Raw genomic sequence first — 24000 nt, forward strand, 5'->3', positions numbered from 1 at the left:
CTGCGTAACATGAGAATGAACCTCATTGGCTCTTGCTGAAGCTCAAACGTGCTGCGTAACATGAGAATGAACCTCATTGGTTCTTGCTGAAGCTCAAACATACTGCGTAACGCGAGAACGAACCTCACTGGTTCTTGCTGAAGCTCAAACGTGCTGCGTAACACCAGAACGAACCTCATTGGTTCTTGCTGAAGCTCAAACGTGCTGCGTAACACGAGAATGAACCTCATTGGTTCTTGCTGAAGCTCAAACGTGCTGCGTAACATGAGAATGAACCTCATTGGTTCTTGCTGAAGCTCAAACGTGCTGCGTAACATGAGAATGAACCTCATTGGTTCTTGCTGAAGCTCAAACGTGCTGCGTAACATGAGAATGAACCTCATTGGTTCTTGCTGAAGCTCAAACGTGCTGCGTAACACGAGAACGAACCTCATTGGTTCTTGCTGAAGTTCAAACGTGCTGCGTAACACGAGAATGAACCTCATTGGTTCTTGCTGAAGCTCAAACGTGCTGCGTAACACGAGAATGAGCCTCAATGGTTCTTGCTGAAGCTCAAACGTGCTGCATAACACGAGAATGAGCCTCAATGGTTCTTGCACGTCAATCAATCATGCTTAAGCTTCCGTTTACCATATCTGATGTTTGCGTTAATGAATGTTTATATGTGAATAAAAGCCTAAATTCAATCAGTTAATCATATAAAAGCAATCGAGTCTCTTCAGAAAATTCGAAATAAACTGCTCAATTCATATGGAGTAGTTTTACGATCTCTTTATGAAGCATCAAAGTGGTAGTTGAGTGGACTATCAATGGAGTGACAGAAATCTCTCAGATTTCATTAAAATATCTTAATTTGTGTTTTGAAGTCTTACCGGTTTGGAATGACATAGGTGAGGAAATGATGAAAGCATTTTAATTTTTGGGTGAACTAACACCTTTAAACACAGAATAAGCATTAGCATCAGCAATGAGACGCCACAGTGAGAAAAAAAGGGCTGAACCGCCACTGCAGCAAAGCATTCTGGGAGAGACGATCCACACTGTTGCTCTTTGAACTGCTCATACAGTAACCACAAAAACACACACATTACAATGACAGGACTTTGGCACTTTTGTAAAAATGGCAAAGCTTTGTGATCTGAAATGAAACTGAGACTGTGAAACATGAACCAGTTTAAATCAAGAACAGATTCACGAAATGCAGTGGAATTGTCCCATTCTCAGTCAGCCAGTAAAAATGTCCAAAAAATGAGATAAAGTCAGTAGTATTCGGCTGGTCATGTCATATCAACACTGAAATCTACAGACTCAAATAGATGCAATAAAATAAACACAAATGTGTATTTAGGATGTTTTCTTTCCACTAGTCTGAAAGAGGACAAGGTATGAAAGCCACACAGCCCAAAATCTCAAAATTGACCAATGCATGACAAAAAGAACATGGTTTTGCTTATAGTTTCTTGCCTTAAACAAGAGAAGAAAAAAATACTGCATGCACCCTTATGAAGTACCTAAAAGTACCCCTTATCCACTGCTAACACTTTAAGAACTTAAATTCAACGGAAACCAAAGTTCCTCAAAGTTGTTAGCTTGAAGTCCATTTTAAAGCTTGTGTCTACAAGCGTGATTCTAGATATGCTAAAATGTGGCTTTTTCTTTGGTTGATTACAGGGAGACAACAAATTTATTTTTATCCGAGAAACATGCTCAAAATGTGACCTTAAATAAATGATCTGAACTACAGATCTGCTCCAAAACCTAGTCAGTTGTCTACCTAGAAAACACTTTGTGAAGGCAGATGCATAATCTAGACAGCAACATTATCCTGATGCTGATTTCAAGAGAGTTTTGCATATGCTCAAGTAATCAAATTAGAACAGTGAAATAGTACATTTTTGGATGATGTAAATAGTGAATTGAAGCAAATTATAATCAACATTTCTCTTGACTTCATCGGCCATCTTATGACTGAGCTTATCACAATGCTTTTGAAGACTGTACATTTATTTGAATACAGTAAAAACAGTAATATTCTAAAATATTATTAGAAATTAAAACAACTGTTTTCCATGTGAATATATTGTAAACTGTAATTTATCCCTGTGATCAAATCTGAATATTCAGCATCATTACTCCAGTCTTCAGTGTCACATGATCCTTCAGAAATCATTCTAATATGCTGATTTGATGCTCAAGAAACATTTCTCATTATTATCAATATTGAAAACAGTTTATATTTTTATGGAAACCATGATGCATTTTATTTTTTTGTAACAATGTGAATGTCTTTACTGTCACTTATGATGAATTTAATACATCAGTAGCTGTATTTTTGGGATATCGCATAAAAAAACGCTGAATGGAAATGCCAAGATGAGCATAAATTCTAAAAATTTGCATAAAAAACACATGCGCTCAATTGAGGCGGATAAAATTTTATCCGATAAGACGACGTGCACATAAACTACTTGGTGTGCAACAAAAAAAAGTGATGTGACTTTGCCTCAGCAGAGGATGTGATTGGATAACTGGACTAACCAGCGGACCAATCACAGCATCACAGCATCTCAAATGTTGGTTTGGTGGTTCTGAAACGCCGGACCCAAAGTCCGTCTCACACGATTGTGTTCCCAAACAGCAGCATCCGAACGCAAGAGAATGTGACAGCGTTTCGTCTTATCACTCTGAGAAGAAACTAATTTATGATGGAGAAAAAAAAAAAAGCCACAGTGGCTTCCTCGATTGCAGCAACTTTTATTTTTTATTTATTTATTTTTTTTTTCATTTTTTTTTTTTTTTGCGCCAATGTCCCAGGAAGTGATGTCTTCTTCTCTTGAACACATGGGATGGAAACGCTGCTTTATTCGCAAATGTTTTATGTGATATTCCAATTTTGCGCATAAGTTAAATTTGCAACTTTGGATGGAAGCATAGCTATTGCTGATTTTAAGTATCAGTTGCCTATAAAAGTATCTATTTCCAAAGTATGAACAGTAGTGTATCTTATACGGCATCATAATTTTGATGCCTACGATTAGGAGCAGCCTTTGCACCTGTGATGCCTTCAATGCTGTCTAGGTAGGCGGCTCACTGGAGTACAAAGCTATCATAAAAGAACAGTTTGATGGGCTGGATTTCAATGGACTGGTACAACCTCAAATCTGACTGGTAACATGATATGTTGGAGTGAAAACAGAGATCGAGGTGTAGATACACGAGTCTGATGCGTGCGATGATAAACGCACCTATCTTTTCCATAGACGCCTCTGTGGAGAGGAAGCCCTGCATCAGGAGCTGTTCTCTGGTCTCCTCATCATCAACCTGGATCTCTGAAACCATATTACACGGGACAAAGCCATGACGACCACCCGCCTCACCTCGGTAGAAACCATCTGCATCTTTATCCCCATAAACCTGCAGAGAAGAAACACTACAATGAACTTTGAACAGGAACTTCATTATATTTTGAATGCTTTATGTACAGTGGCATGTTTCGGCTGTGAACAAATATCTGTGTGGGACACATTTTTAGGCTTATATAGACAGTGTTGCCTTATTGAAATCTTATAATGGTCCGTGGTTAAAGAAAAGAAAGACTATTGCATCCTGTTTCATGTCAACTGTAAGCTAGTATGCTCTACTATTAAAGACTAATGGATGTGCGAAAATCACAAAATTAAATGCAAGTCAAACCTTGATAATCTGGCCCTCTTTAAAGGGAAGTTCCTCTTCAGCAGCATCAGGATTGGGTGACATGACTGCAGGTTCATACGGGAAGAGGGCAACGAAGACTCTGACCTCATTTTCTCCAGATGGTCTTGGCTCTGCAATACCAAAGAGTACACATAAACACATTTATATGCAGCAATACATTGGTGGTCGATCTGGATATCATGCCTATTTCACTTTTTTGGGAAGGTGATATTATAATATTACAATAAAAACATTTTATTTTGGGCAATTTTCCCATTTTCCTTGATGCATTCCAAACATTAAAGCCAGTGAACTAATGTCCGTCGTATCCCCCCGCCTGAAAAAAAATAATGGTGCGGCCCAGGCGTGTCCTTAAGTGAGGTAATCATACTAAAACCTCCTGATCCTAAGCCGCCATGAGCCGCTAGAGAAACGTGCGTGCATGAGTCATCTGCACAGAGCGAGAACGTCAGGAAGAGCGAAAGACACACTAATGTCTATTCAGATACCAACAAACTTTGTGATTTTAAATAATGTTGTCAGGGAACAGATTAAAACTACATGACTGGTCAAATGTTTGGAGAAATCGAGTCCTTAGGCTTGCATTTTTTGCACCAAGGATGCATTTTTTTTATGAAAAATACAGTAAATATTTAGAAATATTTTTCCATTTTAATACATTTTTAAAATTATTTATGTAATTTATTCTTGTGATGCAAAGCTGAATTTTCAGCATCATCACTCCAGTCTTCAGAGTCACATGATCCTTCAGAAATCATTCTAATATGCTCTATTATTGGTGCTCAATTTTTAATACGTTTCTTATTATTATTGCTATTGATAAGCAGCTTAGATTCAATTGTGCTGATCGATTGATTACTACATGAACTGACTGTAGATAAAGATGTATTACTTTGGCTACAAGTGTCTACTAAACAAATAAATGCAACTGCAAAAATAAAAGTAAATAAATGTAAATCAAATACAAATGCCCCCCCAAAACCACCTGTGCTATTTACTGGACATGCATGTCAAATAAATCAGCTGTTCTGTACTTTGGAGTCTGACAGCCGGACTCAAGGTCAAAAGGTCGAGGGTCAGTACACTGAATTCATTAGGATCATGTGGCTGTTTCTGGATGAGTTGGAAGGGGGCGGGTTCAGGAGTATAGTGTACAACAGAGATGTATGATCAGTGGTGGTAATAGGTGTCTGTCGTGTTCGTGTTAAGCTCCAGCAGTGAGATGTGCTCATCTCATTAGTGAGGATCAAGACCATCTGTAGCAACAGTCAAGGACAGGGCAAAGAAAAGAGGACATTTCACAACCTCTGTGTGTCATATTTGAGGGCACATATGCAGAAAAATTTGAGCTGCTTTTGGGAAAACCTCCTTTTGGGGACATTCTCAAAGGAAACATTGAATGTGCATTAAATGTGAAAGTGCAGTGGTGTATTTTACGATCAGGGTTTGTCTGTAGTAACAGATGCTAGGGTGACACTAGGCTACAATGTTCAGGTATTCTGGGATATGGTCAGATGTTGTCCAAATCTCTATGATATTATGGTCACTAGACATGGCTCGACTCTCCACCAAAGCTAATTTATGGGTTTTAAACCAAATACGTCTGATCACTTAGAAAAGCATTCCTCAACAAGCCAGTTTGGGGCGATTTATGCGCCAAATTTTAATACTTTGTGTGTTTGAGGTTTATTCAAATCAGCAACCCTAAGAATGAGCAATAAAACAGCCTCAGAAAACACTACTAATTAGTTTTATTCAGGAACAAAAGAAGTCCCAATTTAGTTTGGGCTACATAGACGTGTGGGTGTGGTTGAAAGTAAATTTGGAGAAGAAGGGCGATTTAAAGTTGGGTGGGTTGGTAAGAGTCTGAGATGGATAAATGAGAGAGAGAAAAGGATGTGATCTAAACAAGAGCTGTGTGCAGTACACAGTGGTCAGGTATTATCCCGGAAGCTATTTTCATAGTTGTCAATTCCTCCTGTGTCATGACAAGCTGTCTAGAGTTAATCTGCTTCTAGAGTGAGAGAGAGGGAAGTGAGAGAGTCTCACCTCTATGCAGTCTAATTTCAGAGCGTGCTGACTTTTGAGTGACGTCGCACCACATTGCACCTGGATCTGGCAACGATGCTTCTCTTCCACCTGCCTCCTAATTTGAGAGAAACAAAAAGTTAGACGATGGCATTGGTGGGAAACCGTCACTGACTAACATCACACCAACATCACACAAACTGCGTGTAATACCACACATGAACACTAGGGGCTCCAGACTAGAACAATCAACTTGGAGCCACTTGCTGCTAATAAAGCATTTTGGAGCCAAGTTACACTTTTTACTTGGCAAATAGCCTGTAATATATGAATTGCATTTGGAACATTTGCAGCAGACTGTGTTCCATTGTGAAGCTTACTTAGCTTAGCTTGCTACCTGCTAACCAAAAGGTCTGAAACATCATCTATAACTATGTGTTTGCAAGAGCTTCTAGCTATCATGCTATGCACAGCTGACTGCTAATGCATTGGCTAAGCTTTTGTATATGTGTTTGTGCACCTTCCTATACAGTATTTAAAGATGCCACATAATCGCACAATATGAAGTTTTGGTGACTTTTGCTAATGGCAAATAAGTGTAAACTTTTTTGTTGAATTAGCAATTAGCCTGGAGCCCTGAAACACACACACATGTAAAACACTCTCACGCGTAAAACACTACTGTTCAAGCAACATTAGATTCCAGATCAACAGAAGCAGCACTTATGGTAGTTCTTCATAACAACACAGTGGAATTATGGAAACAACAAGGAGATCCCTGTGCAGGTACAACATACATTTTCAAACAGCATATCGGTGTTGTCCAGTCTCTGCTTTAACCGCTCAAGCAGTCTCTGACAACACGTGGGGCAAGAATCATACCACTTATAACAAGGAAAGTAGGTACACTAGAGCAAGTAAACCTGTTGAGTGGTAATGCAAAGCCACAGCCTTAGCATAACAGCATCCTAATTGAACACTGGGAAGAATACAGTAAGATGTAGGACAAATACATAGAGCAGTGCTGCTGTCAGCTACACAACTACAAATATGCAGATGCCTTGACTGGAGACTGGGAGAAAGGGTGTAGGGTACACAATCAGCTGCAAGGAAGGAGACATACAGGCTTAAACCTTTTGCATCCACAGTAAAATTAGTGTTGGGGAGACATTGTGTACTTGGTGGAAAGCCATATTGCACAGTAAACACTTCACATCATATGTGGTAAATTAATGCATTTGAAATGCTAACTCCATTGGGAATCGAGAACCATGTCTTATTCAGAACAGACGTTTGGTTCAGTTCAGATTTTCAGTTCCATTAACATTTCTGTTAAGTTCTTCCTTAATGTCCTTCCTGCATTCTTCCTTAACAACTTAGCATGCAATATACATATCAGAGGTGCTAGGGTAGTGAATGCAATAATATTGTCCACTCTTTCTCAAAATTACTAAAACGAATCTTCAGTAAGTGGAACTAGAACCAGAATTGCTCAATTTCCTAAGACTGCCATTGCTAACTCCAAGAACACTGTTTAAGCCTTCCAACTATGCTACTGCAAGTTGGACAAGTTAAGCTACAGTGAACTGAAAAGAATAGCAACTGATGTGGGTGCAAACTTGCGCTCATCTTCGCTTTTAGGACGCAAAAGGTTTCAGCCATCTCCTAAAGGGATGGGCAGGTTCTCATAGAGAGCATCTTAAGGGAAGATGGACAGGAGACAGATGGACAGAGGACAACCCACCCATGAGCGGTTGCTTGTGGGCAGCTCTGGCTGGGGTCTGCATGTTAGGGGCAGGTTGTGGTACTCATTGTTACCACCCTCCACCCACCACTCAGAGCTCATCTGCTCTAACACCACTTCTCCAGGGTCAAACAGATGAGGCTCCTCATCATTATCGGTTCCATACTCCACGTCAATTTCTGTTGAGGGTCCGGTAGGTGACTTCACGCGGTGTACGGTCTTGCTAACTAAATACGATCCCTGCCCTGTTCCTGAAGATGCCACAATGCCAGAGAGATCTGAAGACAACTGGCTACGGAGCAAGGCCTCTCTCCTGAGTCGGTCGCCATGTCCTTTGTGCGGTTTGTGGCGCACACCCACACTTCCAGAACTAGGCCCAGTGTACAGGCTACTGTCAGAGTCCAAGTCCACCTCCTCCTCATCCAGATAGTTGATGGTGTCCACTGTGTCAGCATAGTGCACTCTGGGTCTAGTCCTGACTGGCGCTGTCCCTTTGTACCTCACTGCGGGCGATTCGGATTCAGTTTTATGTCCATGATTGTGGCGGTGGGGAGAATGTCGGCGACTATCATGTCCACTCTGGTTGCCCTTGCCTGAAGAAGTCCGGCCAGGGGAATGTCGAGTGTGGGGTTCTGATTCTGTGTTGTCTTCTTCTTCTGTGACTTCTGGGATGCTGAAGAGCTGTTTGTTGTGGTAGGCCTGATGGGGGAGCTTTATAATCCTCTCCAAAATTTCTTCATCACTGTCAGTTTCCCACAATTCACACTGCTGTTGTTTTAGAGGAGCGTTGGGAGTTATCAGGGCAGGAAAGGACAAGGTGATAGATCAAAAACATAAAGTTGAGAAAAAGGTTGGTTTTGTTTGGTGTCAAAAGTTGAAAATAGAAGAAAACAGGAAAAAGAAACAAGAAAATTAAAATGCAACAGAGGAAATAGAAGAACAGAAAGAACATAAAAGACAAGTATGGCTAATATTGTCTCCTAACAAGTTTCTACTTGATCAATTTGCATGTCCACAACGAAAGCAAAAGTGCAGTATCACACAGCACAATTATATCCAATCAGAACTTTCCACGCTGCAACAGGATTTCACATTTTGTCCACCGAGGAATACTACAGCATTCATGTGCATGTACATACCCTTCCCGTAGGAGCTGTACCGTAACCTCTGGAGGGGATGTCAGTGATGGGCTCAGAGTACAGATCTTCTTCCTCTTCCTCTAGTATGTCAGACAGATCAGACCGACTGCTCTCCCCATGGTAGTCTGGGGGAGGGTCCATAAGACCACCAGCATATACCTGATAGCGTACCACACAAACAACAATTTCAATAGGTTTCTGAGGCTCTAAAACAGGTGTGTCCATTCCAGGAGAGCCACTTTCATGCAGAGTTTACTTCCAACTTGCTCCAACAAACCTGTCAGGAAGTTTCTAGTAATCCCAAAGACCTTGATTAACCGGTTCAGGTGTGTTTAATTGGGGTTGGAGCTAAACTTTGCAGGACAGTGGCCCACCAGCAGCAGGATTGGACACCCCTTCACTAACACAACACAATGTTTAAATTAATTAATTACTCTAAAGTTCACATCAGAGTAATGACACACAGCTCATGCATCTAAAGATTTTTCTCTGATGGAATAAATTTGCATATTACGGAAGAAAGATTACCTCTGAAAGTAAGATATTTAACAGGAGTATAGTCTAAAATTATATCAATTGCACAGATACACATATGGTCTCCAGATTTGGTTTGGAAACTGACCTTTATTCGAGGTTGAGGTACAGGCCGCAGGAACTCCTCAATGGACACAAGCCTGGTGTTTTCCCTGTCCTCCTCGGCCTCTGACTCAAAAGGCGATGGATTGGGAGGCCTCAGTGGGTGCGTATCCGGGACATCAAGAGGGTCCTTTCCTGGGATGTTAACTTTGGGGCAGGTGGAGCTTGGTGGCGGTGTATGAAGTTTGGCACGGGGGTCCTCCAGGAAGTCGGAGAGGGAGGCAACGGGACGGAGGGCTCCTGGGCTGTCTGTCTCTCTGCTGGGGTTCGCCGCAGCAGGGGCCACACTGGACTGCACTGGCACTGATGCAGGTACTCTAACAGGTGCAGACATGGGCACCGGCATGGTGGCAGGTGCCAGCACAACCACAGGATCTGGCACTGTCATGGATACTGGAGTCGGTATGGGTACTGTGTTCAAGGGAGCAGGTACAGCCATGGACATTGGTGTGGCAATAGGCACAGGTGTGACCACAGGTGCAGGTGTAACCATGGGTGCAGATACACTCACCTGTTGATGGATAACACTTTTACTACTCAAACAGATATAATACTCATTCCCAACCCTAAACAGAACCTATACATCCCATATCCTTGCACACAGACTATATATCTCAACTAAAACAGTTCTACGTTATACTCTACATGAGGATGGGTTAATGTACAACAGAGGCAAGCTAGCTGTGCATGTAAACCTCACTCCCCTGGCCTCAAGAAGCATGCTAGCGACTTATGCTAGTGGTCTTTAATGGTCTGTGGTCTTTAGTGTCCTTGTTAGAGTGCCCACCTCCCATGCCGGAGATGCCGGTTCAAATCCTGCTCTGGGGTGCTTTTCCCATATAATGATATAACTTGCTGCGTAACTATCATAGTACAATGCATCGTTGAAGAAATCAACTAGCTAGTCATGACTGTTTCCCAAAACCATATTGTTGCAAATCTGTTAGTGGTGGAGTAATAACTTCTTTTAATTAATCTTTTTTTTAGATTGAATTAATGCAAGATTGTTTTGGCTATAAATTATGGACATGGCATCTGAGGACTAATTCTCATTTTTAAGGTTATTTTGCTTTATATCCAGTACACACATGTGCACTCTTCAAAAACGGTGCTTTAAATCTCTTGACAAAGTAAAAGATGTAAATGACTTTTGTATATATTCAAAATAAAAGATATAGATTGTACTGAATGTCAGCTTGCTTATTTTGCTCAAGATAAGGATTTATTAGGTCCAAGAGAGCTGTCGCTCCAACCACACCATTTTGCGATGCTATTTGTGAATGTTTGTTAGAACTATGGTTTCGGGAAACACCGACTCGTTGAACTATGCTGATAACGATGGAACTTGCGACCATAGTTGGCTAACAATGCTTTCGGGAAACGCACCCCAAGAGCGGGTCGAGTAGGACCGGTTACAAACGCAGTGGCTTAAGCTTAGAGCAGGGCTTCAAAAGGTTACTGGTCTTAACACAAAATAAAGAATGTCCTTGTTATTTTCCATACAACAAAATGAACTGAGGGCCTTATATTACATGGTTTATGAAGTGATAAAATTTAAGTCTTACTTCCTCTGTAGTTGTCAAACCTCTTTCAAGTTTGACTATTTATAAATAGGGCATGAGTAGACGCCCCAGAGTTTCAGTGAATAATGGTCTGTTCATTATGCAACACTACTGTTTACTGTCATGATATATTTGGTGTTACTTATTTTTGTCATTTTTGGATCTCAACAGCACACACACATTCTTTTTTGTGTGTTCCACATAATAAAGAAATATATGTTTATGAATTTAAAATGTTGGCTCTATAAGTATTTGCTAAATGACTACTTGCACTGAGTAGTGACTAAAACTGAAGAAATTTAGACCCACCGTTGAGTTAGTACGCGAGGCACATAACGGCAGTGCTTCCTGTGCTGCCATGGCAATTGTCAGTGGTGCAGCTGATGTTGGGTTTGCCCAGGCTTCTACATAGGATGCAGGAGAAGGAGGCCCCTCACGAGTGACTGCTTTGGGCGTATTGACATAGACTCCCCGAACAGGACCAGACATGTGTTCGTCTAGTGTAGAAGCGTGTGGCAGAATGGGCATTTTGGCAGCAGAGAGAGATGTGGCACAGACAGCAGGGTCTAGATTGGCACTGGCCGTGAGGACACTGGCGGCGGCTGGCACAGACTGGCATTGAGGCAATGAGGCACCGGACATGATGGCAGGCAATTTTGCGGGCACATTCACCGGCAATGAGTCCACCGACTCGCCAAAAGCAGACATGGTTCGCACGGTGAGCTCATGGGCCGCCTGTAACGTCTGGATCTGAGATGGACCGATCAGAGCGCTGCCTGCCGTGGGCGACGACACCTCTAATACCTGAAGACAGAAGCAATTGTACAGTCTGAAATAATGCAAATGGATTTGTGAATTTAAATTTGAGTAACATGAAGCTCTGCTCTCTCCAGACATTCATGAAGTGCATACTATTAAACTATTAAAGAAGGAACATATGTGATGAGCACTTAATGATGGTCTTCAATCATTAAATGGTTTTACAATTTCAGTTTTATAAAGAAATACACACAATTTATCATTCATGTGGTTTCAAACACTTGAGCAAAAGATTTTCGATCCTAAGCGTGTATATATAAGCTTAACGGTTAGCCTGAATTATACATTTTTTCATTGATTTTTATATAATATAAAATATAATTTATACAGTATATGTCATAATATACAAATATAAAGTTGACTTATTTTCACACGACTTTTTGTTATTTTGTTAAGATTATGCAAATTGGTCATTCACCTTCTTTTTGTCAGCATAGATGGTGTAGCCAGTGACTCGCACACCATTGGACGTCCCGGCAGCATCTATAGTAACGGGCAGCCAGCTGATCTGAGCTATTCCTGGAGACGGGCCCTGCTCCAACTGCACATCCAGAGGAGCATCAGGAGGACCTAGGAGACAAAGGAAAGGTTCAAAGGTCAAACTAAGAAATGTTGAAGTTAATAAAATCAAAATGGACTCTTTCTTAATACATGTTCCCAGTCTTCTGAATGTTTCATCAGAGAATGTTTTTCCGATTCTTTTTTTTTTTTTTTTTGGCTGATTACTCATATTTTTAAAAAATCTTTGTATTATGAACTGCATCCTGGTATATTCTGAAATGCAACAACATAGCTAGAAGCATTACTAGTACAGTAGACAGTCAACCAAAATGCACAGTACCACTGCATGTCAAATAATGTGGTGACAATATTAACATATAGTATATAAATCCATGTTTTAGGAAACAGGCTACCACTTTTAATGCTTCTGTGCCAAGTAAACCACCTTCATTGTATGGCAAGAATAATATAACATTGGATTCAATTATATAAATAATACTGCTGGACCTGTTAAATGTGTAAAAATCTAAAATACCGTAGTACTGTGTAGCCCAAGCGCAGCTCAGTCTTGACGTTTACTATGCTGCTTGAATTCTATCAAGTGCATACATAAGTTCAAAAATACTAAATTTGATCCTGTGAAAATTAATTCTTTGAAGTCATCATGAAATTAAAATGGACAATTCATGTAATTCTTGGAATAGTGTAGTGTTTATTATAAATGATTAAACCATGCACATCATTTTAAATTGTGCCTCGCAATCTTTAATCAAAATAACTTCCCCTCCCTCTTGCAGAAACATCTCTTCTCTTCTCTGATGAAGTGTTTACTGGCACGAGTGCGGAGCAACCTGTCAATCACATGAGATCCACAACCACAACCATACAACCAATTCAAGCCCTACATTTTTTCTTGTTCAAAAAGCTGTCACAACAGAGAAGGAAGATTGTCTCAACTTCCGTTCGGTGCAGAATTTAACTACAGTGTTTTCCTTTTAGATTCTCCACCGACTGTAACCGTTAAATTTAGCCCATTGGCAAAGTAAAGTTGACTGCTACTTGTGAAAATGTGCTTGTAGAAGTCTATGGTTAAAGCACAATTGCTACAAATGCATTTGCCACAGAAACAGCGGTGGTACCCGCGACAGCACATTATAACCTTCATCATCAAAGTGAAAATTTTAAAGGGGACCTATTATGCCCCTTTTCTGGTGTCCACAGAATGTGTCTGTGAAGTTTCAGCTCAAAATCCCCCACAGATCATTTATTATAGCTTGTCAAATTTGCCCCTATTTAGGTGTGAGCAAAAACACGCCGCTTTGTGTGTGTCCCTTTAAATGCAAATGAGCTGCTGCTCCCCGCCCACTTTCCAGAAGAGGGCGGAGCTTTAACAGCTCAACAACAACAAAGCTGGAGAATCTCACGCAGACAAAATGAGGATTGTCAGTAACGGTGTTCAGCCTTACATTGTTCAAACCGGAGTCGACACTGATGGAGAGACTCAGGAAGAAGTTACAACTTTTAGAATGAAACTGGATGTTTCTGAATGGTTAGTTTTGAGCAATCTCTCGCCACGAGTTACAAACCATGTAAACATTATCTCTTGAATATATAGGTCTACGTCTACAAAGTACGCTCAGTTACAAAAATCCGGCTGTGTGCATTCAGTACGCGCATACACGAAATCCGAGTCACGCGCACTGTACGCTGACCCATGTGTATGCATAAAAAGTGAAGTATATTTTGGACTTTAATTTATTTAATTTTCCAGAGTGTAATGTGACAAAAGGTAAAGACTTTCAAAGGGTATGATGGCTTTCTATATGCACTATACATAAGCTTGTTTCAGGTCTCATCTTTGCATCTCACCTGCAGTCAGGGTTGTGAAAGAGGTCACTGCGGTTTTGCGTTCTCGGCACTCCGGCGGTAGTTCCCAGGCTGTGCGGTGCGGCCTGGCCTCCACTTTAACGCTGTAATGCAGGTTGGGTGTGAGGTTACTGAGGCACAGTGAATAGCATCCCGCCTTTACCAGCTCGCACTCTTCGTCGTTCAAAGACACAATGTGCACATAGTTACTGTTGCTAGGTAGCCAGGTCAGGCTGGCCGAGGTAGCCGTTACACGTTCAGCGTGCAGGTGAGTCGGCGCCACGCACACGTCCCGCCCAACGAGCATAGTGCATCGCAGCTGATCCGAGTTACCGCGCTCCGTCAGGCTCTGCACTGCAATCCGATACGCCTTCTGCGCTAAATCCAACTTCTCCAAAACGGCCTTCGTTTGGGTACCAAATGGCACGTTGAGCCGCAACTCGTGGTCCACGTAGACGTTATAGCTAAACACTGAACCCCAGCCGGCCGGGACTAGCGGAGACTCCCAGCCAATGATGATACTCTTGGCTAGCTGCTTGATTAGCGTTAGCTTGCGGGGGTAAGGCACAGTGTCCACCCCCACCTCCTCTAGATCCAAGTCCAAGCCGTTGGTGAGCGGGACGGCCAGGGCAGGGTTAGCGGGGTTGGCTTTGGCATTGTCACCGGGAGCTGAGGCTGTTGTGGAGGTCTCCGTCCTCTCAGAGGTGCTGTGGGCAAAACGTAAGTGGTGTTGGTGCAGCCGCTCACTGCCGCTGTGAAAGCTGCTCTCCTGGAAGGAATTATGGGACATTTCGCCAGCCTGGTGAGGGTGTGAGCTCATGAAGTCGTCGTCCGACACACGTTCCACAAAGTTGGAGGGAACAAGGCCTCTTCTACCATCCATAAGCTCGCCTAAAGGGGTAATGGTAACACAATAGTGTTAGTTATAGATACGGTAGTGTTGCTACAGTTTGTTTTAAGAAACTTTAAGAAATTTGTATAGTAAATCAGATTTTTACATTTTCAGAGACAAACTCACTACCACAAATCTAGAGTGTGGGGAGTAGTTGGTTATGAGCTTTTAGTACACATACATACATACATACATACATACATACACACACACATCCATACTTGTATATGTGGTTTACGGGGATTCTCCATAGACGTAATGATTTTTATATCTGTACATTCTATCCCCCTACACTACCCCTGTATGCATGTATGCACACATACATACATGCACACATGCATGCAAACATACATACACACACATAAAACCCCTCACCCAGGTCCTACTAGTCCCGCTCTGCGCGGGACGAGAAACCGGGTCTCTGGTGTGGGAGTCGGACGCTCTAAGGAGGAGGCTAAAGGCTGCAACCTCTAGCGTCAATCGCTAGGGCATATCTTGAGATTAGAGGAGTGAGGTTTACTCGCACAGACTACTAGCTGGCCTCCGTTACACACATACATACATACATACACACACATACATGATGCAAGCATACATACATGCACACATTCATACATACACACATACATGATGCAAACACATACATACATACATACATGCACACATACATACACACATACATGATGCACACACATACATACACACATACATGATGCAAGCATACATACATGCACACATTCATACATACACACATACATGATGCAAACACATACATACATACATGCATACATACATACATACATACATACATACACGATGTACACACATACATACATGATGCACACATACATACACGTACATACACACACATACATACACACATACATGATACAAACAAATACATACATATATACATACACATACATGCACACATACATACACACACATACATGATGCAAACACATACATACACACACACATACATGATACAAACACATACATACATACATACATACATACACATACATGCACACACACATACACACATACATGATGCACACACATACATACACACATTCATACATACATGATGCACACACATACACACATGCACACATTCATACATACACACACACATACATGATGCAAGCATACATACATGCACACATTCATACATACACGCATGCATGATGCAAACACATACATACATACATGCACACATACATACACACATACATGATGCACACACATACATACACACATACATGATGCAAGCATACATACATGCACACATTCATACATACACACATACATGATGCAAACACATACATACATACATAGATACATACATACATACATGCAAACATACATGATGTACACACATACATACATGCACATATACATGATGCACACATACATACACGTACATACACACACATACATACACACATACATGATACAAACACATACATACATATATACATACACATACATGCACACATACATACATACACACACACATATACATGATGCAAACACATACATACATACATACATACATACACACACACACATACATATATACATACACATACATGCACACATACATACATACACACACACATATACATGATGCAAACACATACATACATACATACATACATACACACACACACATACATATATACATACACATACATGCACACATACATACATACACACACACATATACATGATGCAAACACATACATACATACATACATACACACACACACACATACATACATGATACAAACACATACATACACACACACACATACATACATATATACATACACATACATGCACACATACATACATACACACACACATATACATGATGCAAACACATACATACATACATACATACATACACACACACACACACACACACACACACACACATACATACATGATACAACACATACATACATACATACATACACATACATGCACACACACATACATGATGCACACACATACATACACACATTCATACATACATGATGCACACACATACACACATACATACATTCACACATTCATACATACACACATACATGATGCACACATACATACATACACATACATGATACACACGTGTGCACACACACACAGACCTAAGGAAAATATATAATATACAGTATAAAATAAATATATATTTTTCAGCATTTATGAAAAACTATTATTTATTAAAAAAAATCAACTATTTGAAAAAAAGTCAAACATTTATAAAAAAAAATTTAAATGTTCAACATCTATAGGTGCTGTCTGCACACTGAATGAGTACTGAAGAAAGCTATGGCCTGAAACGTCTGCTCACTGGTCTACTTCTCACTAGTCTAGTTAAAAATAATTTCAACAGTAATGCTAGTTCAAAATAAATAAATAAATAAATATTATTGATAGATCTCCAAGGTCTGTTTTTTATTGTTCATGAACAGCATTTACACACTTGAGGTTTAATTTGGTCTCATTTATCTTATAAATAAAACCTCACCCTCATAGAAGCCGTCATCATCCATGTCTCCATAGACGTAAATATACTCTCCCGCTGTGAGGGGCAACTCAACCTCTGGGTTATCATTAGGACCATCATAGGGATTGTAGCTGCATTTAGAAATAAAAAACAGGCCTACATTAACAGTGTGCAATTTGTTTAATGTTTGTGCCAGTTTAGTAAATGCTGTAAGCTTGCAAGCAGAAATCATTAAAGAAGTTAAAAGGTGCTTACCTGTAACGTGCGATAAAGACCTGGAGTTTAGCCGCTCCTTTACTGACCGAATACGGTGCTGGAGAAACGTCAATATCCAGCTCCTCAACTTCACTAGCAGTGTCCACCTGAAACACACATAAACAAATACTTAATATGAGTTTAATTAAATATTAAATGGATGACTGAAATATGAAACATGAATTTGGTAACAAATTTGTACTCTTCTTTGTTCTCTTCTCTTCTTTTTTGAACCTGCTTTAATCTAAACCAGTAATTCTCAACTTGTGGGTCTTGAAATGTCACAAATAAGTTGTAGGGCACAGTAGGGAAAACACTGCTAAATGCAAATAATATCATGTAACTAACCATAGAATTGTACATAGGTTGGATAATAAAACCAAAAGAACTGATATACTTTTAATGGAAAGACTATGATATCTAATGCATCTAATTACAAAGATGCCACCATGGACATGCATAATGCCCTCATCCTCAAAAATCATGAGCAAAACTCAAAAAGACAATTCAACTAAATCACTAACAACTATGCCTGCATTGCACTTATTTACTTGTGCATGTAACCACTAGCAAATACCAGCATCTCACATTATGCATCGCATAGAACTTTTTTTAGTAATAACAGGTCTATCCCTAAATAAACTTGCAGTGTCAGCAGCTGAAACCATCTAAATATAGTGATGCTGTGAGTAAGAAGTAAATGGACCCATACAGGCAGTATTTATAGCTTAAGGGTCAAACCTTTTATGGATAATCACTTACAACTACTACAACCTTCATAATCCAGCACTGCACAGGATTATCTCACTGAATATCAGCTTTAGACAGCTGCACGCACTCCGGAGAGCGTCTGCACTCTGACCCAGGACCAGTTTTTAAATTTCACAGCTAAACCTCAAAGAAACGCTCGAAGGTTAACTCAACCCTGTCATCCATGAAATTCAACCCAGAAAGAAGCCAACAAATGATCTGCATTCTAGATGATTCTGCACAAAAAAAGTGGAGTGAAAGTTTGTAAGTGGGTCTAAGTTTGTAATTTTTTTTATTTAGCCAATTAAGACATTTTGAAGTCCCAGTTCATGTGAAAAAGGTTTCCGAACCCTGTATTAGAGACATGCACCTGCGAGCAGCGTTATTTTAGTATTGTTAATATACTATTAGCCATTTTTTTACATTTTTTGTTTTATTTTGATTTAATTGTATTTTAATTTTAAAGTTTTAGAAAGTTTTTTTTAAAGTTTTTTTATGCCTATATATCCACCATACATTTCAAAAGAGATACTTTTTATAGAGCATAATAGTAGGCTAATGGTAATTTGCAATTACAGTTTTTAAAATCAATATTTGGTCAAATATAGCAATAAGAGGTATGTATGTTTGTATATATATATATATATATATATATATATATATATATATATATATATATATATATATATATATATATATATATATATATATATATATATTACACACCTCTTATGTATGCATTAGTATGTATGTATTAGGGCTGTCAAGCAATTACAAATTTTAATCTAATTAATTACATAATGTGCCGACTAATTAATCACAAATCACAAATTGATCACACATCAAATTTGGCTGAGAAATTTTCCCCAAAGAATAATTTCAAGTCGTTATTGTGTATTCAAAAAATGATATTGTATGCACTCCAAAAAAAAAAAAAAAAAGTCCGTTCTCAGGTGCGTAAATCAAGAAAAGTTTGATCAACCAAAAAAAACAAAGTTGTCCGCACACTGAAAGACAAGCAATTAGACCAAGGCAAGGGCCTATCCCAAAAATTACTATAATTAGACATCTACAAGGTGAAAAAAGTGCACTTTCCCTTGCCTTGGTCTAAAGTCATTATTGTGTTAAATGAGAAAAGCATCAAATAGACATCACAAAAAGCACCTTTAGAAAGAAATATTTTATTTTATTCAACATAGAATTTATGTTTAGGCTACAAGGACCGTGATTTTTCTGCATCTGAATTGGTATTTAGATATATTTAAAAACCAAAACAGTTTTGTTACAAACATTCTTCAAAATATCTTTTATGATTTACAAAAGAAACAAAGTCATACAGCTTTGAAGGGCGAGTAAATGTAAATAAACAAATTATCCCCAAAATAAGATTTTTTTAAAATGAAATGATACTCTAAATAAGAAACTAAAACTGCCAAATGTTGGTAAAAAAATTGGTATCGCTTGTGTGATATTGCGCTTGTTACTCATGTGATATTGCCTAAATATATAACATAATATAAGACAAAATCTTGAATTTTAGGGGCATTCTAACTGCATTCTATAGTCATGTTTATCACCAATCAACATATATATATATATATATATATATATATATATATATATATATATATATATATATATATATGTGTGTGTGTGTGTGTGTGTGTGTGAGTGTGTGTGTGTGTACTGGTTTGACCTACATTATGATGACCCACAGTCCTTATACTGTGGTGTGTATTCAGGTTTCAGGCCACACCTCCTAAATAAACATACACTGCCAGGCCAAAAAAGAGTCGCTGTTTGGATTTTAATAGGCAAATACTTAAGAGTCTATCTTTTAACCCTAAAAGATGGAGTGTGTAGCTTTTCATTTCTTAAACAACCATGTATTAAGATGTATAATGGCCATATTCCAGGATGACAAAGTCAAGATTCATCAGGCTTAAACTGTGAAAGATGTTGGAAGGGAGCATGAAGAATCATTTTCACACATTAATTGGCACTGACCTTAACATCAGTGTAAGTCTTTGGGATGTGCTGGAGGAGACTTTACAGAGTGCTCACCTCTTGCATTGTCATCGACCAAAAAATGATGCATCTCTTGATGGAAATAAATGTTGTGATGTTATTTCCATCAAGAGGTGCATAATTTTTTGGTCAATGACAATGCAAGAGGTGAGCACTCTGTAAAGTCTACTCCAGCACATCCCAAAGACGTTCAATGAAATTAAGGTCTACACTCATGTGTGAAAATGATTCTTCATGCTCCCTGAATCATTCTTTCACAATTTTAACCCTGGTGAATCTTGACAATAGTTGAGTTAAGTAAAACTACCCAGCAGGTTTGGTCAAAACAACCCAATCGCCAGGTTTGACCATATTTAACCCAACTTGGGTTGTTTTTAATCCAGCATTTTTAGAGTGTTGTCATGTAGTTTTCCTCACCTCATGTGTAGGGCTGGCCTTTCGGGGACTGGCCGGGCGAGAGCCAGCGGATTTAGGGGAGAGGTGCGTGGTCTCGGATCGGGGTGGCGTGGGGCTGGACGTGGAGCCGGACTTCACGCTGATGGCGGGCAGCTCTCGGTGTTTGGTGGTCGGTGAGCGCTCGGGACGCGACAGTGACAGTTCAGCCGCATGTGGAGTGGAGCCCGTCCGCAAGACCGCAGCAACATCTAACACAGGCGGAGGAGAGCATGCAATGAGCAGAGAAATGCAACCAGTACAACTTTTTTTCAAAGGAACATACACAAGTTACGTTCTCAAAAAAACAGTTAGATAAACATGTATATGTATGTGTGCACATGTTTATCTGTGTGTATTGGTGACGCTAGTCAATCCCAGTGTCATGACCTTCACCCCCTCCCTCTGCTTACATTCATTCAACGTTTGCCTGCTTTAAAATTTATCTGACAAACTTGTCATTTTCATTGAGTATTTCCATCAGCAACTTCTTCATATTGCAGTGGATTAGTCAGATAGAGGCAAATAAAACAGAAAAGTGCAAAGCAGAAATTGTGCGAGCGCGTGTTAACATTTAAACGTGCTGTTAGATTTGCGTGATAATGCATCCACATATACAGCAGAAGATTAGGACTATGTTCGGATTCAGAATGGAGTACTTACAGCAGTACATACTGCATACAGTACTATTTTTAAAGACACCCTGCAGTGAAAATCAAGATTTACACAAACCATGTGCAAAAACATTTAAATATGTTTTAAGGGATAAAATTATTGACTGCAAGGGGAATTTAAATCTAGTACATGAAACAGGATGCCATTTCATGCAATATAGTATGCCACACTTTTGCTACATGACCTTACTAGGTTGCACGCTTAATTTAGAAAATGTCCAATTATCAGTTATCATCTTGGAAAGCAATACTGCAAACATAGTATAAGTAATTTGGCAGTATACCATTCTGAACATAGTCAAGAAGCAGCTGTCATGAATCACCAGAGAATTGTGATCGGTCCGTCAGAATAAAGCAGCCGATCGTTTCCTCACAAAGCTGAGAGACATGCAATGTTCTACCAATTATGTAAGTGATAATTTTCATTTGACAAAATACCAATACAAAACTTACATTAACAAGGTGAGAACTGCAAACAGTACCATCGTCAGTACACAGAACATCTACAATATCACAAAGCGGTTTATGTTATGGTTCAGGATAGGGGTGGGCGGTATGATCAGCTTATTTCTCAGGGTATATATTTTCATATCGCCCAGCTCTAGCTCATTACATTCTTCATGGATGTGACCCCTACTGCCCACGGTCACACTCCATGTGTTATTCATGCAGGCAGACATGTGACGTCTTCCATTCAGGACAAACACAGCCTATAACGAAACCAAGTTAAATAGTACCAGGCTCAGAGGCATCAAAGAGGGCTTCATTACCCTCCAAACTCCAGAATGCGATGTCTTCCCATGAGGCATTTGTGCCTGGAAAAAGAGGGGATAATGCAGACGGAATCCACTTATGGATCTCTCAGACACACATACAGTACTTAGGCTGTGTTCAAGAAAACACAGTATATGACAATGCACACTGAGCCACCTATTGCGCCATTCGCCCATTTCGCGGTGCGGTTTCTCTGCCACCAAAGAGGTAAATTTATTAAAGTGGACATGAGGCCTTGAAATATGTACTGCCCTAATGAAAGCCAAATTTTGACCACTTTTTACTGTATCAGTCTTGTTTCATGGACCCTTGAACTTGGCTAATAGGATAATCCTTACAGCCGTATTGCGCCATCAGCCCATTTCGCGGCGTGGTTTCTCTGCCACCAAAGAGTTAAATTTATTAAAGTGGACACAAGGCCTTGACATATGTACTGCCCTAATGAAAGCCAAATTTTGACCACTTTTTACTGTATCAGTCTCATTTTATGGACCTTTGAACTTGGCTAATAGGACAATGCACACAGCCGTATTGCGCCATCAGCCCATTTCACAGTGTGGTTTCTCGGCTGGCACAGATGATGTGTTAAAGGGGACATAAGGCCATGATATTAGAGGTATACTGCCCTAATCAAAGCCAAATTTTGACCACTTTTTACTGTATCAGTCTCATTTTATGGACCTTTGAACTTGGCCAATAGGACAATGCACACAGCCGTATTGCGCCTTCAGCCCATTTCGCGGCGTGGTTTCTCTGCCACCAAAGAGTTACATTTATTAAAGTGGACACAAGGCCTTGAAATATGTACTGCCCTAATGAAAGCCAAATTTTGACCACTTTTTACTGTATCAGTCTCATTTTATGGACCTTTGAACTTGGCTAATAGGACAATGCACACAGCCGTATTGCGCCTTCAGCCCATTTCACAGTGTGGTTTCTCGGCTGGCACAGATGATGTGTTAAAGGGGACATAAGGCCATGATATTAGAGGTATACTGCCCCAAAGAAAGCCATATTTTGAGCACTTTCTACTGTATCAGTCTCATTTTATGGACCTTTGAACTTGGCCAATAGGACAATGCACACAGCCGTACTGCGCCTTCAGCCCATTTCGTGGCGTGGTTTCTCTGCAACCAAAGTGTTACATTTATTAAAGCGGACATGAGGCCTTGACATATGTACTGCCCTAATGAAAGCCAAATTTTGACCACTTTTTACTGTATCAGTCTCATTTTATGGACCTTTGAACTTGGCTAATAGGACAATGCACACAGCCGTATTGCGCCATCAGCCCATTTCACAGTGTGGTTTCTCGGCTGGCACAGATGATGTGTTAAAGGGGACATAAGGCCATGATATTAGAGGTATACTGCCCCAAAGAAAGCCATATTTTGAGCACTTTCTACTGTATCAGTCTTGTTTTATGGACCCCTGAACTTGGCTAATAGGACAATCCTTACAGCCGAATTGCGGCATCAGCCCATTTCACATTATGGTTTATCTGCCAACAAAGAGTTAAAGTCATAAAGGAGACATGAGGTCTTGAAGTATGTACTGCCCTAATGAAAGCCAAACTTTGAGCACTTTTTACTGTATCAGTCTCTTTTTATGGACCTTTGAACTTGGCCAATAGGACAATGCACACAGCCGTCAGCCCATTTCACAGTG

The 24000-nt window shown here is 39.9% G+C and overlaps 1 protein-coding gene across 5 annotated transcripts in view; it reads right to left on the minus strand.

The window, feature by feature from the left end:
* Positions 1 to 24000, minus strand: part of LOC125266295 (peripheral-type benzodiazepine receptor-associated protein 1) — a 130342-nt gene that overhangs the window by 15279 nt on the left and 91063 nt on the right. For all 5 annotated transcript variants that reach the window (XM_048186820.1, XM_048186822.1, XM_048186819.1 and 2 more), the window contains 13 exons: positions 22296 to 22373; positions 20870 to 21096; positions 17675 to 17781; positions 17441 to 17550; positions 14013 to 14900; positions 12061 to 12212; positions 11133 to 11627; positions 9248 to 9772; positions 8626 to 8784; positions 7487 to 8254; positions 5764 to 5860; positions 3694 to 3824; positions 3246 to 3414 (listed from right to left, as the gene is read on the minus strand). In XM_048186820.1, the coding sequence (XP_048042777.1) occupies positions 3246 to 3414; positions 3694 to 3824; positions 5764 to 5860; positions 7487 to 8254; positions 8626 to 8784; positions 9248 to 9772; positions 11133 to 11627; positions 12061 to 12212; positions 14013 to 14900; positions 17441 to 17550; positions 17675 to 17781; positions 20870 to 21096; positions 22296 to 22373 (3906 nt within the window). The remainder of the gene's footprint in view (positions 1 to 3245; positions 3415 to 3693; positions 3825 to 5763; positions 5861 to 7486; positions 8255 to 8625; positions 8785 to 9247; positions 9773 to 11132; positions 11628 to 12060; positions 12213 to 14012; positions 14901 to 17440; positions 17551 to 17674; positions 17782 to 20869; positions 21097 to 22295; positions 22374 to 24000) is intronic.

The sequence above is a fragment of the Megalobrama amblycephala genome, linkage group LG4 (genome assembly GCF_018812025.1).
Source record: "Megalobrama amblycephala isolate DHTTF-2021 linkage group LG4, ASM1881202v1, whole genome shotgun sequence".
NCBI lineage: Eukaryota > Metazoa > Chordata > Actinopteri > Cypriniformes > Xenocyprididae > Megalobrama > Megalobrama amblycephala.